Source organism: Bison bison, unplaced genomic scaffold (assembly GCF_000754665.1).
Source record: "Bison bison bison isolate TAMUID 2011002044 unplaced genomic scaffold, Bison_UMD1.0 scf7180017864255, whole genome shotgun sequence".
Taxonomy (NCBI): Eukaryota; Metazoa; Chordata; class Mammalia; order Artiodactyla; family Bovidae; genus Bison; species Bison bison.
The window spans coordinates 1,377,623-1,393,528 of record NW_011494827.1 but is presented as its reverse complement, the minus strand read 5'-3'; the positions used below and the strand labels follow the sequence as shown (position 1 = coordinate 1,393,528).

General features: G+C 45.6%; 1 protein-coding gene across 1 annotated transcript in view; it reads right to left on the bottom strand.

Annotated features, from left to right (window-relative positions):
• The window catches only part of STK32B (serine/threonine kinase 32B), a gene marked incomplete at its 5' end in the record, with an annotated part of 406,524 nt that overhangs the window by 66,578 nt on the left and 324,040 nt on the right, over positions 1-15,906 (bottom strand). The window contains one exon of the mRNA XM_010847794.1: positions 3,908-3,997. Within this exon, the coding sequence (XP_010846096.1) occupies positions 3,908-3,997 (90 nt within the window). The remainder of the gene's footprint in view (positions 1-3,907; positions 3,998-15,906) is intronic.

Below are 15,906 nucleotides of genomic sequence, written 5' to 3'. Positions count from 1 at the left end.
GGGAGAGGGAGAGGGTGGGATGATTTGGGAGAATGGCATTGAAACATGTATAATATCATATAAGAAACAAATCGCCAGTCCAGGTTTGATGCAGGATACAGGATGCTTGGGGCTGGTGCACTGAGATGACCCAGAGGGATGGTATGGGGAGGGAGGTGGGAGTGGGGTTCAGGATGGGGAACATGTGTACACCCGTGGCAGATTCATGTTGATGTATGGCAAAACCAATACAATATTGTAAAGTAAAAAATAAAAATAAATAAAAATACTTCTGTTATAAAAAAATTAAAAAAAAAGAAAGAAAGCTGTATTGGGGTCTGTATTTAGCATCCCAAGGGGACTCTGAAGTAGACAGATCTGCTCATATGTATACCCTCTGCTGTTCACACTGACTTGGCTCTGCTCTCATCCCGATGTCAACCTGGGCAGGTCACCTAACTCTCAACCCATTTTCTCGACTCTAAAAGTGGGAATAAATAATTGTGCCTACTTTATGTTTATGAATGGCTTCCCAGGTGGCGCTAGTGGTAAAGAACCTGCCTGTACATGCAGGAGACATAAGAGACATGAGTTTGATCCCTGGCTCGGGAAGATCCCCTGGAGGAGGGCATGGCAACCCACTCCACAATTCTTGCCTGGAGAATCCCATGGACACAGAAGCTTGGCAGGCTACAGTCCAGGGTCACAAAGAGCCAGACACAACTGAAGTGACTAAGCACGCACGCATGTTTATGAGGCTTAAATAAGGTTATGGATAGAATGCCTAGCACATAGTAAATACTAAAAAGCATTGTTTCACTATTATGTAATTTATTAAGTTAGTGACAAATAACACAAGGAGTCAATTCTGGAGACGTGATGACATAGTTCTTGAATCTCCACAATCCACATATAAACACTGGCAGAGCAGATACAAGATAAAGTGAAAACCATGGGCAACACTTACTATAAAGCTAAGTTGTTCCCACAAACCCCAAAATATAAGCAGATGGGAACAAACCAGCAACAGTCATAAGCCCTCTATAGCAGTGATTTCTGTATAAAAATAACACAGCTGATGATGCACCAGAGGACAGAGAACTCCAAAAGAGTCAGCAGACACTGACTGGGAAGAATAGCCAGTCTGAGAACAGCAGCTGAAACAGTGAGAAGCTTGTCCAGCCCCATCTCAGGTGAATGAAAAGTGTCCTTGGTGAGTTCTGCAGAAGTTGGAGTCTGGAACACAAAATCCATTCACTCAATCCAGCCAGAGCTCTCTTCTAGGAAGGATCCCAAGGAGAAACTGTTGGGAGTGAAATCAAAACTAAGCAGGATGGGGGCCCTACAGATGAAAGAAAGGGGAGGTCCAGATGGAAGTGGGCAAGAGGACTGGGCCAGGAAATCCCAGGTAGCAAGCTGCCTAGGGACATGACATGTCACATAAACAATAGAAGAGGCAGGTCAGTTAGAGAAGCTACCCTGAACCACACCATCTTCTAACGATTCAGGAAAACCAACATTAAGTGAAATTCCATGCAAAGTGATTGTAAGAGAAAGGACAATGGCAAGCAGAACAACACTGGACAATGAAAGTACCTCAGAAAAGACAGTGTGGTGGATTGTTTAATGAATGGTTCCCAATGGATCAGGCCATCAGGTACCCACACTCTACGCAGTCCCCTCCCATGTGGGCCCTGGTCTTTGTCACGTCACTTGCTTTGGCCAATTGGACATCAGGAAATGTGAAGCAAGGAGAGGGTCGGTAGGCACTTGAGAGTTGGGCTTTCCTTCCTGAAACTGCTGCCATCATGTGAGCAAGTTCACTCTCGTCTCCTTGATGATAAAAGACCATGCAGAGAGAGGGGCCCGTTCATTTCAGGTGTCCCACTCCAGTACTCTTGCCTGGAAAATCCCATGGACGGAGGAGCCTGGTGGGCTGCCGTCTGTGGTGTCGCACAGAGTCAGACACGACTGAAGCGACTTAGCAGCAGCAGGCTGGCCCAGCAGCTGAATGAGTGGGCCTAGCCAAAACCAGCAGAAAAACCACTCAGTCAAGTAGCAGATGTGATAAATAAAAGATTGCTTCTGTTCTAAACATCTAGGTTTTGACATGGTTTGTCATCAGCAATTGATAACTACATAGACATTAAGAATGAATAATATAGACATTAAAAATTATGCAAGACATGAAAGAACATGTAAATTATGATTTAGATACTCAGAAATCTCATAAGAGGACTCGTGAAAAACATCAGAAAAAAGGAAAATTATTTCAGAAACAAATACTTCATGAGAAAGCACACAAAACAAATACAATAGAGACTGCTTTAAAATAAAGAGAAAGATAAAAAATTGAGAAGCAAATTGAACATAGGAAGAAAGACAAAAGATTTGAAAATGGCAAATGTTGAGGATTGGCAAAGAAGACCCAACATTCAGGTAATAAGGATCCTTAACAAAGAAAAGAAAGTAAAAGAACAGAATGTGGATTAAAGCAAAAGACATTTCTGGGAGCTTCCCTTGTGGTCCAGTGGCTGTGACTCCATGTTCCCAGTGCAGGGGGTCTGGGTTTCATCCCTGGTAGGAGAACTGGATCCTGCATGCCGCAACTAAATATCCCACAACTAAGACCCGGTGTGTGTGCTAAGTCACTGCAGTCACACCTGACTCTTTGTGACCCCATGTTATAGCCCACCAAGGTTTTCTGTCCATGGGATCTTCCAGGCAAGAACACTGAAGTGGGTTTTCATGCCCTCCTCCAGGAGATCTTCCCAACCCAGGGATCAAACCCACGTCTCTTATGTCTCCTGCATTAGTAGGCGGGTGTTTTTTTAACACTAAGCCACCTGGGAAGCCCTCATAACTAAGACTTGGTGCAACATGACCTTTCCATCAAAAGTCCTACAGAAAAGCCAACCTGAAACTATATTGGAAGGGTAATGTATACTTCAGAATACAGACCTGCAACGACCAGCAGCAAAACGTATTTTGGCAACACCGCTGGACTTTAACGAAAAAGAAGAAGGGCTTATTGCTTGTTTTTTCTTAAGCCTGAGCCAAGCTGGAATCAAGATTGCCAGGAGAAATATCAATAATCTCAGATATGCAGATGACACCACCCTTATGGAAGAAAGTGAAGAGGAACTACAGAGCCTCTTGATAAAAGTGAAAGAGGAGAATGAAAAAGTTGGCTTAAAGCTCAACAGTCAGAAAACTAAGAGCATGGCAACCGGTCTCATCACTTCATGGTAAATAGATGGGGAAACAGTGGAAACAGTGGCTGACTTTATTTTCGGGGGCTCCAAAATCACTGCAGATGGTGATTGCGGCCATGAAATTAAAAGATGCTTACTCCTTGGAAGGAAGTTATGACCAACTTAGACAGCATATTAAAAAGCAGAGACATTACTTTGTCAACAAAGGTCCATTTAGTCAAGGCTATGGTTTTTCCAGTAGTCATGTATGGATGAGAGAGCTGGACTATAAAGCAAGCTGAGCGCCGAAGAATTGATGCTTTTGAACTGTGGTGCTGGAGAAGACTCTTGAGAGTCCCTTGGACTGCAAGAAGATCCAACCAGTCCATCCTAAATAAGATCAGTCCTGGGTGTTCATTGGAAGGACTGATGTTGAAGCTGAAACTCCAATACTTTGGCCACCTGATGTGAAGAGCTGACTCATTTGAAAAGACCCTGATGCTGGTAAGGATTGAGGGCAGGAAGAGAAGGGGACCACAGAGAATGAGATGGTTGGATGGGTATTACCGACTCAATGGACATGAGTTTAGGTGAACTCCAGACAGCTTAGGTAAGGGCCAAAGGTGTGAGAGAGCATGGCTGGGGTCTGGTGTGGGAGTGGGAGGTGGGCTGAGGGAGGGGTGGGATGTAGCAGGAGAGGAACGCTGAGGCCTGAGGGGGCCTGGAACACTCACCCATGTAGGGCTTGGTCCCGGCCATGGAGGAAGCCTTTTCTGCGCCTTTCACGACTGTCGCTATGTTGAAGTCTGTGATGTGAACGTGTCCTGGAGACAGAGAATCAGAAAAAGCAGTTAGCAAAAGCTGCAGGCAGCTGGGTTATCTCCCGTCTGATTTAACAGTGTGGTATGCAAGGGGGGATGTACAGGAAGAAAATATTAGAACTTTTATTTACATTTGTGTTTATTTGATACTTTAGGAGGGTCTGTTTTGGCCACATCATTGACAGTAGCCAAGCTATGGAATCATAATAATAAGTGGAATCACAATCACAAGTCAATCCTAAAGGAAATCAGTCCTGAATATTCATTGGAAGGACTGATGCTGAAGCTGAAACTCCAATACTTTGGCTACCTGACGTGAAGAACTGACTCATTGGAAAAGACTCTGATGCTGGGAAAGATTGAAGGCGGGAGGAGAAGGGGATGACAGAGGATGAGATGGTTGGACGGCATCACCGACTCGATGGACATGAGTTTGAGCAAGCTCTGGGAGTTGGTGATGGCCAGGGAATCCTGCTGCAGTCCATGAGGTCGCAAGAGTTGGACACAACTGAGAGACTGAACTGAAGCCATGGAAGCAACCTAAGTATTGGACCTTGAGGGCATTATGCTAAGTGAGAAGTCAGACAGAGAAGGACAGATATTGCACCGTCTCAGTTGTATGTGGAATCTAAAAAAAAAAAAGCCAAACTTATAGAAACAGAGAGTAGAAAAGTGGTTGCCAGGGGCTAGAAGAGGAGGAAATAGGGAAAGGTTGGTAAGAAGTTACAAACTTTCAACACTAAGATGAATAACATTCAAGGATAATGCAAAGCATGGTGACACTTAGCATAAGGCCCTCCAGGTCCATCCATGTCGCTTCAAATGGCAAGTTTTCATTCTTTTTTTTTTTTTAAAGGCTGAGTGGTATTCCGTTATATAGCTAAACCACATCTTCTTTACCCCTTCATCTGTTGATGGTAGGTTCCCAGATTCCCCGGAGAACCAATACTGACTATTTGGATTTTCCTCCTTCTCCCCTCCCACCTTCCTTCTGACACTTTCTTTTCTCTCTTCACCCCCACATCTCCTTGTCTCCTTCCTCCCTGTCCCTCTTCCTTCCCTCTTAGGGTACTTGACATCCATGTCCCATCGGCTCCCATTACTTTAGGCTGGACAGAAAGTGGTTTCCACCCTCAAGCCCCCTCCCTACTCAGTTCATCAGTATCGTACTAAGGCCCCCACTGGCCAGAGCAGGTGGACAGAATAAGGTGCCCTCAGGGCATGAGTATCCTCTCTTTACACCCCTCCCCCACCTACTGTTTTCCTGAAAGGAGGAGTCTGGTCTCAAGTGTCTCATTTATTTATCAGAAGCTTCCACTCTCTGGACCAGTGCCTCTAAACTTTAACATTTTTATTATGTCCTCAATATAAATACTAAGCTCCCTGAGGCTTGGTTTTCTCATCTGTAAAATGGGGATGATGATAACAAAATATACATCTCAGAGGGCTGTTGGGAGGAGTCAGAGAATTAATACACAAGAAACGGTTACAGCATACTGCCACACAACAATGAGGGCATTTTCTGTAAGCATTGCTCTTAGCAGCATTATCCTGCCAAGGTGCGGCTCCAATCCCATCTCCAGCTGGGGCCAATCCACCCTGCACCCTCCCATTGCCTCAGTTCTAGTTCTAACAAACAAGTAAATTCAAGTCCAGTTTTAGACTGTGAGTTATGTGAAAGTAGCTGGACATCTGAGTGGTTTCTGCACCCCACACCTGTACAGTTCCAAGCACAGCAGTACCCTTGGGACGGAATTCTGGAATCTTAGAATATAGATGGCTTTTATGTGGTTTCATTTCTCCCACTCTTAAAATTCTTTAATATTTGCATGATGAAAGTAACGCCAACTCATTATAATAAATCGTAGAATACAAATACATGTTTGAGTTTCTCCTTTCAACATCCTAGGGTCTCCTCTACCTGCCACATAACCACACTGATTCAGTTAGCTCCTCCATTCTTTCTCGCTTTTGCTTATGCAAATGTATATCCACATATCACAGGACTTCGGTTTGTTCTTGCAATAAAGAGATCATACTCCATCGATCATTCTAAAAGTCACTTTTGCATTTAATTTGGCTTTGGGATGGAGCACGTGTCTCCAGGTGGCTTTAATAGTTGGCTCAGGCTGAGCATATGAACAAATCATGGCCCATGAAAACTGGGGAGATGATTTTCTAGGGGGTTCAGGAAAGGAAACGTTTTCTTCCTTTTCCTTCCAGAAGCTATCTAAAGTGATATTCTCTGCCTTTGGCTGGTGTGATGTGGGGAAATGACCCCTGCCCCAAACTGTAGAAGCCATTGGGTGCCACAAAGAAAGACAACCTAAAGATGAAGCCCATTCTTGGAGAAGGCAGAGCTGCAAGGACAGCAGAGAAATGGTACCAAAGCCTGATCAAACCCTGCCTGAAGCCATATTCCACTGGGCTTCAGTTATACGTGCTGAAAAACACGTTGCTTAGGGCGATTTGAGTTGGGCTCCTTGTTGTCTGCCACACACTGTTGGTGTCCTAATTCATGCAGCCACTTACCACAAGATTTCAGCAGGTTATTTCACTCTATAAGCCTCCTAATATTAATAAGTACCTGGTAGGGTAATTGTGAGCATTCAACAGGGTGTTTAGGGACTGAGGATGTGATCTTTGAGCAAAGACCTGAAGAAGAGAGGCAGCAAGCCAGTGGACTTCTGGGGGGAGGAGTGAGGTGGCTGAGGGAACTGGCAGCACCAGGACCTTGCAAGGGCCAGCAAGGAGGCCAGAAGGAGAAAGGGGGAAAGGGCTCAGGTGGCTTTTACCCCAAGCCTGAGGGTTTTGAGAAAGACAGACACAATCCCAGTCATTTGTATCACTTTGGCTTGTGTGTGGATTACTGGGGCAAGACTCAAAGCAGGGAAACTGATTAAGAGGGGAAAAAATGCATCCCTCATCTATGTAAGCTGCTATTGTTTAAGGTTGCATAAACGGTACAGAATTGGTGCTGAAGTTCATGTTAGTCGTTGAAGAACTTCTGTCGGGGGTGGGGTATGGCTACCCACCCCCCTTTTATAAAAATTTTTTGGATGTGGATCGTTTTTAAAGTCTTTCTTGAATTTGTTACGATGTTGCTTCTATTTTAGGTTTTGGTTTTTTGTCCGTGAAGCTTGTGGGATCTTAGTTCCCTGACCAAAGATTGAATTTGCACCTCCTGAATTGGAAGGTGAGGCCGTAACCACTGGACTGCCAGGAAAGTCCTGCCCTTCCCCCTCCTCGAGCCTGAAGTTCTAGAGACCAGTGACCCATCCACGGTTGGCAGCTGAAACGTGGAGAGCCATGTTTTGTCTCTAGTCTCTTTCCGGTGGGCGTTTCCACCGCCCCCTGTTGCCCCCTTCAGGGTGGAGTCGCCCGGCCCTGTCCTTGTTTCCTCCTGGCCCTCCAGGGTGGAGGCTCTGGGGCAGCTCTGAAGCAGACCTGTCTTCCCAGCAAGTCACCTCCAGCAGGAGTGCCAGACAGCAGAACCCCATTTTTGATTTCCACACCATGCTAGCTGATGAGCTGAAACTTCCTGGTGTGCCTCCTTTACCGGTTGAGTCAAGATGTGGGAAAGTGAAAATTAGTGCCATACGAGGTCTCCTCTGAGTCCCTTCTCAGGAGAACGGAAATTTACTACAAAGTGTGCACATATGAACAGTTTTCGGCTATTTGCTTTCTGTAAATTAAAAACATTCAGCAATCAGTGAGAGAATGAGCCCAGTATACGGTGTGAGATCCATTAGTAAAAGTTTGAATGAGAATCATCAACAATTGCCCTCCCACCCCTGTTTGTGCATCCTGTACTCCAGCCCTGCTCTCTCCTTTCTCTGAACACATGGAAACTCATCACACCTCCAAGACTTTGACACCATTTGGAAAGCTTTGCCCTCTGCCTGGCAGATTTCCATTCATTCTTCAAAACCTGGCCCAAGAGTTGTATTCCTGATGGATGGACATCCAGCTTTTGCTTGATTGCTTCCACTAACAGGAAACTCACTACCATGGGGGGTTGTGTCTCAGTTGACTTGCTCTGCTAAAACAGATTACCATGGACTGGGTGGTGTAAACATCAACATTTATTCCTCAGTATCCGAGCCTGGAAGTCCAAGACCAGAGTCCAGCACGCTACGGTCCTTGGTTTCTTCCTGGGTTACTTGGCAGGTTTCTTGCGTATCCTCACATTGTGAGGAGAGAGCAAGCTCCAGCCCCTTCATCCCATTATAGAGCACAAATCCCGTTGTGGGGGCTCCAATCCTTTGACTTCTTCCAAACCCAATTACTTCCTAAAGGCCTCAGCTCCAAAAGCCATCACACTGGGAGTTAAGGCTTCAACATACCAATTTAATTAATTCCATGCACACTTAGTCCATGGAAGACTGACTGGTTTAGGCCTCTCTCCTGGACCCTCCCAACTCCTCTCCATTTTCATTTCCATCCTAGCATCCACTATGCTGTATCTGCTGTGTCTGTCTCCTTGAGACCAGGTATCCTCCCTTGTTCATTTCTATGTCCCCTGTATGTTAGCACTGGCCTGATCTGGAAAAAGTACTTAACAAGTGTTTGTTGACTGGCTGACTTACTGACCAAATAAAAGATGGAATGAAAGAAATATGGTGAGCAAATGCTATCATCTTTCTTCATTATTTACTTCTTAGAGCTATCATGATATTTACAGGATCTGACAACATTCCATTTTTTACTTTTAAGACTACAGCAGCATCAATTTTTCAACCAGATCTTAAATGATGAGACTCAGCCACCATCTCTGTGATTTTGTACTCCCTGGGGCCAGCATCAGGCTCGGCATGTGCATGAAAAGTGTACGGAAGTGAGAAATGGACCATAAAGAAGACTGAGTACCAAAGATTGATGCTTTCAAACTGTGGTGCTGAAGAAGACTCTTGAGAGCCCCTTGGACAGTAAGGAGATCAAACCAGTCAATCCTAAAGGAAATCAACCTTGAATATTCTTTGGAAGGACTGATGCTGAAGCTGAAGCTCCAATATTTTGGTCACTGCTTCGAAAAGCCAACTCACTAGAAAAGACTGATGCTGGGAAAGATTGAAGGCAAGAGAAGGGGGAAGCAGAGGATGAGCTGGTTAGATAGCATCACTGACTCAATAGACATGAGTTTGATCAAACTCCAGAAGAGAGTGAAGGACAGGGAAGCCTGGTGTGCTACAGATTATGGGGTTGCAAAGAGTAGGGCACAACTTAGTGACTGAACAACAACAACAATCTGTGCATTTGGGGGAAGAGCACTTGAAACTCTACACACTAAGGATGTGTCAGTTATTTGTGCCATGGAACTGGGGGATGGGATGATGGAGATTATACAGGGCTAAAGTTCCATCCACAGTCCCCGCACTGGGAAATAATTACTGATGCACAGAATCAACTCAGCATTACCAGTAGCAGTGACTCCTGCTTTGAAGACTGGTTCCTGCATTTTCCTTGCATATTCCAGGAGGAAGCATCCAAAGCATCCTGGATTTTGCTGTATTTTCACTTGCTTCTCCTGCAGCCATATTGCACCAGTGTCTGTTCCTGCTCCACCATGCTCCCTCCCTTCCCTTCACCCCTCTCAGCTCCTGAAATGAAATTACCTTAACTCTGTATGGATATTTACCAAATGAAGGGGGACAGTGGAGTGATCTCACTGGGACCAACAAGGCCACAGCCTGGGAGAAGATGAGAGTCTGCTTGGGAGGGGATAGTCAACCCAGTGGCAGGCTTTTAGATCTGTCCTCAGAAGCCAAGATTGGACTTCAGGTAGTAGCCATCAGAGGGCGCTAGACCAGAAGTTAGGATGGCAAGAAGGCCCTGCGTAAGAGATGATCTTCTACCACATAATTTTTTTGCCTTGTTTCCCTGAAATTCAGAGTCAAGTCTCATATGAACATCTGTCTCCATCTTAGGTGGTTTACAGGTGTACAGCGTGCCTAAGCCAGAGGTCAGAGTGGTGCTGCTGAAAAGATGCAGCTGGATGCCCAAGGATGCTCAAGAGGATGAGAACCCTAGCTGTGGATCCAGCTACCCCACCCATGGAAGGCCCCAGAGCTCACTGGTAATAAAGCTAATAATATCTACTTCCAAGATGCTGGTGTGATACAACCCTGTGATATAACCCTGGATGCCGATCCTCCCCTTAGGATCATCCTGAACACTTTTCCTTCCTCCCACTTCTCTTCATGGAGATCATACTGAACTTACTTCAGGACAGTGGTAGAAAGAGAGAGAAAGAAGAAGGAAGGAAGGAAAGAAGGAATTGAAGAAAGAAAAGGAAAGGAAGGGAGAGAGAAAGAGAGAGAGAGAGGGAGAGAAACAAATCAAATTCTAAGGTACCAGCTTCTTCAGGCTTCATTTGGCTTTACTGCAGTAGGAAGACTGACTGTGTGAAGGCAGGCCTTTGCCTGATGTAGAATGAAATGACCCTCTGATTTTCTTCTGCTTTATTTGCTTTGACTTCCTTCCATTTGTTGGTCATAGGGTAGGAAGGCAGGGCTATCAAAACAATCTGTGTGTTCCCAGATCTCCTGAGACAGAAGAGAACAAAAAACTGGGAACAAGAAATGCAACAGGTCTGGGGTTTCCTAAGCTCCTAGACTGAGATTTGGGGGAATTCCCAGCTGCAGTCCATGGGGTCATAAAGAGTCAGACACAACTAAGCGACTGAACAACTCAGCTGAGATGAGTTTCAATACCTTCCCCCAGATATACTGTGATTTCATAAAATCTGCCCAGACTTCACATCCTATTTGAGTTGATCCTGCTTAAACACCACCTCACTCAAGGCTTTTGAATGAGCTCAGTAATTCTGTTTCTTTCCCCTTTCTCTACTTCTGTGGCTTTTAATTTAATGTTAAATCACTAGATTTTGGTTAATTAGTTACTAGCATATCCAAGGCTACCTGACCAATGTGCTCCCCTTCCATATGTATTTTGGTATGTGATTTTACACAATCATGCAAATCACAATGTATCAGATGCAGACAGGCTTTTAGAACACTTTCTCAGCCATGATCTGCTCTTTGCAAGGACTCTGAGGGGCACTGGGATAGAGATTATCTTTTGACACTTAGTATCCTTTTCCACTCCTTTCTTTCCTGCCCCCTGTATTATAAGGACAAGAAAGAGAGAGAGAGAGAGAAACAAAAAAACATGTCTTGACTCTCTTGCAGCTAGGGTTCTGGGCAAGATTTAGATTCTGCCATTCAAATGCATGCTGTTCAAATGCACTCAGGCAAGATTTGGAATGGGGTTTCCCTGGTGGCTCAGACAGTAAAGAATCCACCTGCAATGTGAGAGACCTGGATTTGATCTCTGGGTCAGGAAGATCCCCTGGAGGGGGGCATGGCAACTTACTCCAGTATTCTTGCCTGGAGAATCCCCATGGACAGAGGTGCCTAGCAGGCTTCAGACCACGGGGTCACAAAGAGTCAGCCATGACTGAGTGACTAGCACAGCACAAGGTTTGGAAAAAGAAAGTAAGCCAAGGGAGGAAGCCATTTGAAGGCTGGAGTTACACCATCTCAAGCCAAGGAAGTATGCATGTCACCAAACCAGAAGCTCAGGGACAGAACTGACACCTACCCATCCCTGTTGCCTTCAGAGGGAGGACAGCCCTGCAGACATCTTGACCTTGGATTTCAGTCACCAAGACTGTGAGAAAATACATCTCTGCTCTTGATTGCCTCTCAATTTGTGGGACTTTGTTCCAACACCCCTGGGAAGCTAATACAGGAGGCTATTTATTGGGGGGTCATGAGAGACTCCTTACACAGGGTCTTCAGGACCTTAAGACATCACATTGTACTAGACACTTCCTTCCACTCCCAGCAGTCTTCAGAAAGAATCTCAATACAGCCCTCCCAAGGATCCCAGTGTAGCTTTAAACTGCATTCGTAAGTTTTATCCTTAAACTCTTGGAACCCTATCTAGAATAATGACACTAACTCTTCGTTCCTCAGACTTAGCAGAAATACCTCTACCCCTCAATTTGCCCCAGTGGTTCTCTCCACTTCCATCTCCGCTGTTCCAATCCCTGTATCTCAGGCTTCAGCATCAATACATGCCTTCTGTTAATTTCCTGGACTCTCTTCCTGCCAAGATGGAGATGGCATGGCACACACAGTGTTCTGATGAGGGGGATAGGGGTGTTGCTGCTGCTGGATATTGCCATTTTGGGGAGCACTCATCACAATTATCAACAAATATGTTAGCAACAGATGGAGAGGCAATTCTTCAAAATGAGTCCAGTGAGTGCATGCTCTGAAATATTGTCTATTAATAGAAAACTTGAGGTATAGTAAAGCCAACAGATTAAGAGACAACTGCCATTGAAAAGACAAGCCTGTTATTCATGGTTCCTAAGAGGAGGGGACACGTCATACCATTGGGGGTCACCCCGGGGAAGCATCAGGGTCAGTCACGAGACACAGGGACAAGGGAGAAAATGTGATCAAGAGCTTCTCTGGTGGTTTCTGTGGGAAGGAACAGGAGAGGCAGGGCAAGCAAGCTTAGGACTGGCTAGTCTGAATAATTTCAGGAGTTTGGGAAGAGGCAGGGCAAGCAGGCTTAGGACTGGCTAGTCTGAATAATTTCAGGAGTTTCTGGGGGCACAGGACTGTCCCTGGTCATCTGGATCCTGGCACAGGGAAGCTTAGGGAAAGTGGACGGTGGCCTGGAGTGTGCAAAAGTCAAGCATCCACATACAGGAAAGAGAAGACACAGTGAATACAATGAGAAAACAAATTCACTCTGCTGGTGTGCCTTTACTAAAGATCCTAAAGCTCCAGGTGAGGTTTCTGACCCCCAAGTGTTCATCCCAAGGCCACTGAGAAGAGTGAGTTCTACACTTCATAGCCAGCTGTTCTGAGACCATTGGAGCTTTCTCACTGGCCTTCTAGAATGCTCTGTTGCCCTTCCCAACGCTCTGTTGACTCCATGCATGCTGCAGGATCCAGCAAGCCCTCCCTCCTCCTCCTCTCCAAGCCTCACTGCCCTGGTGTTCCTGCACAGCTTCACCCTGTCCTGCCCAGCACTGGCCTTGCTGGGTCTGTATCACTCTATCTCTCCTGCAGCCCTGGATACACCTTAGAACCACCTGGTAACTTTAAAAATCCCACTTTCTCCTGCAAGATGAGTCAAATAGGACTTCTAAGTTTGGCCCTTGGAATTGGCACTTTTTATAGTTCCTAGGTGATGTGCAGCCATGGCTGAGAAACACTACCCTAGACTGTGAGGTTCTTGACCACAGAGGCTCTGTGTCCTTCGGTCACCTGGCACAATGCCTGGCCTACAGCAGGTCTGCAAAATGATGGAGTCACTTTTTTGCATACAGAAGAGGAAAAAGCTACAGCTGTCTCTTGGTATCTTCAAGAGACTAGAGTCAGGACTCCCACTGATACCAAAGTCTTTGGATGTTAAAATCCCGTTTATAAAGTGGTGTAGAATTTACCACTTGGGCACACCTGCCCAAGTTTTTTCAACTTTTAATACCTAATACAATGCAAATGCTATGTAAATAGTCATAAATACAATGTATATGTTATATAAATAGTTGCCAGCAGTGAATTCAAGTTTTGCTTTTTGACACTTTTTGGAATTTTTTTCCCCAAATGTTTTTTGATCTGAGATTGGCTGAATCTGAGAATGTGGACCCCTCAGATGCAGAAAGCTAACAGTATACCATCAGTAAATTTGAACAAGAGTCTTCAGTGACACTCAGGGCAAAATGCAAACACTGCCCTTCTGTCTCTGACTCCCAGTTTTTTGCCCATTTTGAGGGAAGTCAAACTCCAATACTCTGGCCACTTGATGCACAGAGCTGATTCATTTGAAAAGACCCTGATGCTGGGAAAGATTGAGGGCAGAAGGAGAAGGGAATAGCAGAGGATGAGATGGTTGGATGGCATCACCGACTCAATGGACATGAGTTTGGGTAAACTCCAGGAGTTGGTGATGGACAGAGAGGCCTGGTGTGCTGTGGTCTATGGGGTCACAAAGAGTCAGACATGACTGAGTGACTGGACTGAACTGAAAGCTCCCCAGTGATGCTTTCAAACTGTGGTGCTGGAGAAGACTCTTGAGAGTCCCTCAGACAGCAAGTCCCTCAGACAGCAAGCCAAAAGGAAAGAGTCAATCCTAAAGGAAACCAACCCTGAGTATTCATTGGAAGGACTGATGTTGAAGCTGAAGCTTCAAAACTCTAGCCACCTGATGTGGAGAGCGGACTCATTGGAAAATATCCTGATGCTGGGAAAGACTGAAGGCAAAAGGAGAAAGGGACCGCAGAGGATGAGATGGTTGGATGACATCACCAACTCAATGAAGATGAGTTTGAGCAAGCTCTGGGAGATAGTGATGGACAGGGAAATCCTGGAATGCTGCAGTCCATGGGGGTCTCAAAGAGTTGGACACAACTGAGCAACTGAACAAAAATAACAAGTTCCACATGTGTTAAAGACCACCACCCCTACTTGTGCTAGTGACTCTTCCTTTTCTACGAGCATCTTACAGATGATTGCATTAATCTCTGCAATTCTTCCCTCCTCTTGGGATCCATCCTTCTTGGGATGCAACTTGGCAGTGCCCAACCCCCCAGTTGGTTGGGTCTTGTGACTTTCTTTGCCCACTGAGATGGCAGCAAATGTGACACAGGTGGAGGCTGAGTGACTGGACTTTCCCTGCTCCTTCTCCTGCTCTGGCCATGCAAGGTCACATGGGGCTGACCTGCCAGAGGATGACCCATGAGCCGCTGGGCTGAGCTGTCTAGTCCATGAACCAAAGTCATGGTGTACCGGCAAGCAGCCAGGTGAACCCCAGACATGGCAGTGAGCACAGCCAATGTCACTGCAGCTGCCTAGCTGACCCTGTTGGACCTCAGTCTTAGGAGCAAGCCCTGCCTATGAAAGCTTCAGAGACCTGCGAGCTTAATTGGATGCATGTTTGTGCCATTATATTCACGTGGTTATTCATCACCCAGCATCACTGTACCAAGAGAAAATTAAATGCAATCCCTTCCCCCTACAGTTTAAATTCCCTATTTCCTCAAGCACTTTGCCCTCAGCCCTAAAGCACACTCAGCTCTTCTCCTCATACAACTCTAGTATGCTACGTCTTCCTTCAACTTCCTTTAACCTCCAGGAATTGTCTTCTTCGGGCTTCCCAGGTGGTGTTAGTGGTTAAGAACCTGCCTGCCAGTGCAGGAGACATAAGAGACATGGGTTCGATCCCTGGGTCAGGAAGCTCCCCTGGAGGAGGGCATGGCATCCCACCCCAGTATTCTTGCCTGGAGAATCCCATGGACAGAGGAGCCTGGCGGGCTACAGTTCATAGTGTCTCAAAGAGTCGGACACGACTGAGCGACCTAGGATGCATATGCTATCTCTCTGCTTTTGCTGTTAGCCAAGAGAACCCAATCTCAAAGGAGAATTAGGACCCATTCTAGGAGATGAATCCAGCCTGGCGGACAAGAAAGCAGGGCAGACACTGGGGGAGCAAAGTCTTCCATAAGTCTTGGATTTTGTGTAACCAGCAGATCTTGAACATTTTTAATAAAAATATAAATGCAGTTATTTAATTATGCTTATGCTTCATTGTAAACACAGCAACCAACTTGTTCCCTGAGAAAACATTTAATGAGATTCATCAGCAAACTCTTTAAATAGGAACACACAGTTAACTGTTTTGTAAACTTTTTTTAATGCAGTTAACAAAAGGCTAAGGAGATCTGTGAAGAAGGCTGAACGCCGAAGAATTGATGCTTTTGAACTGTGGTGTTGGAGAAGACTCTTGAGAGTCCCTTGGGCTTCAAGGAGATCCAACCAGTCCATTCTGAAGGAGATCAGCCCTGGGATTTCTTTGGAAGAAATGATGCTAAAGCTGAAACTCCAGTACAG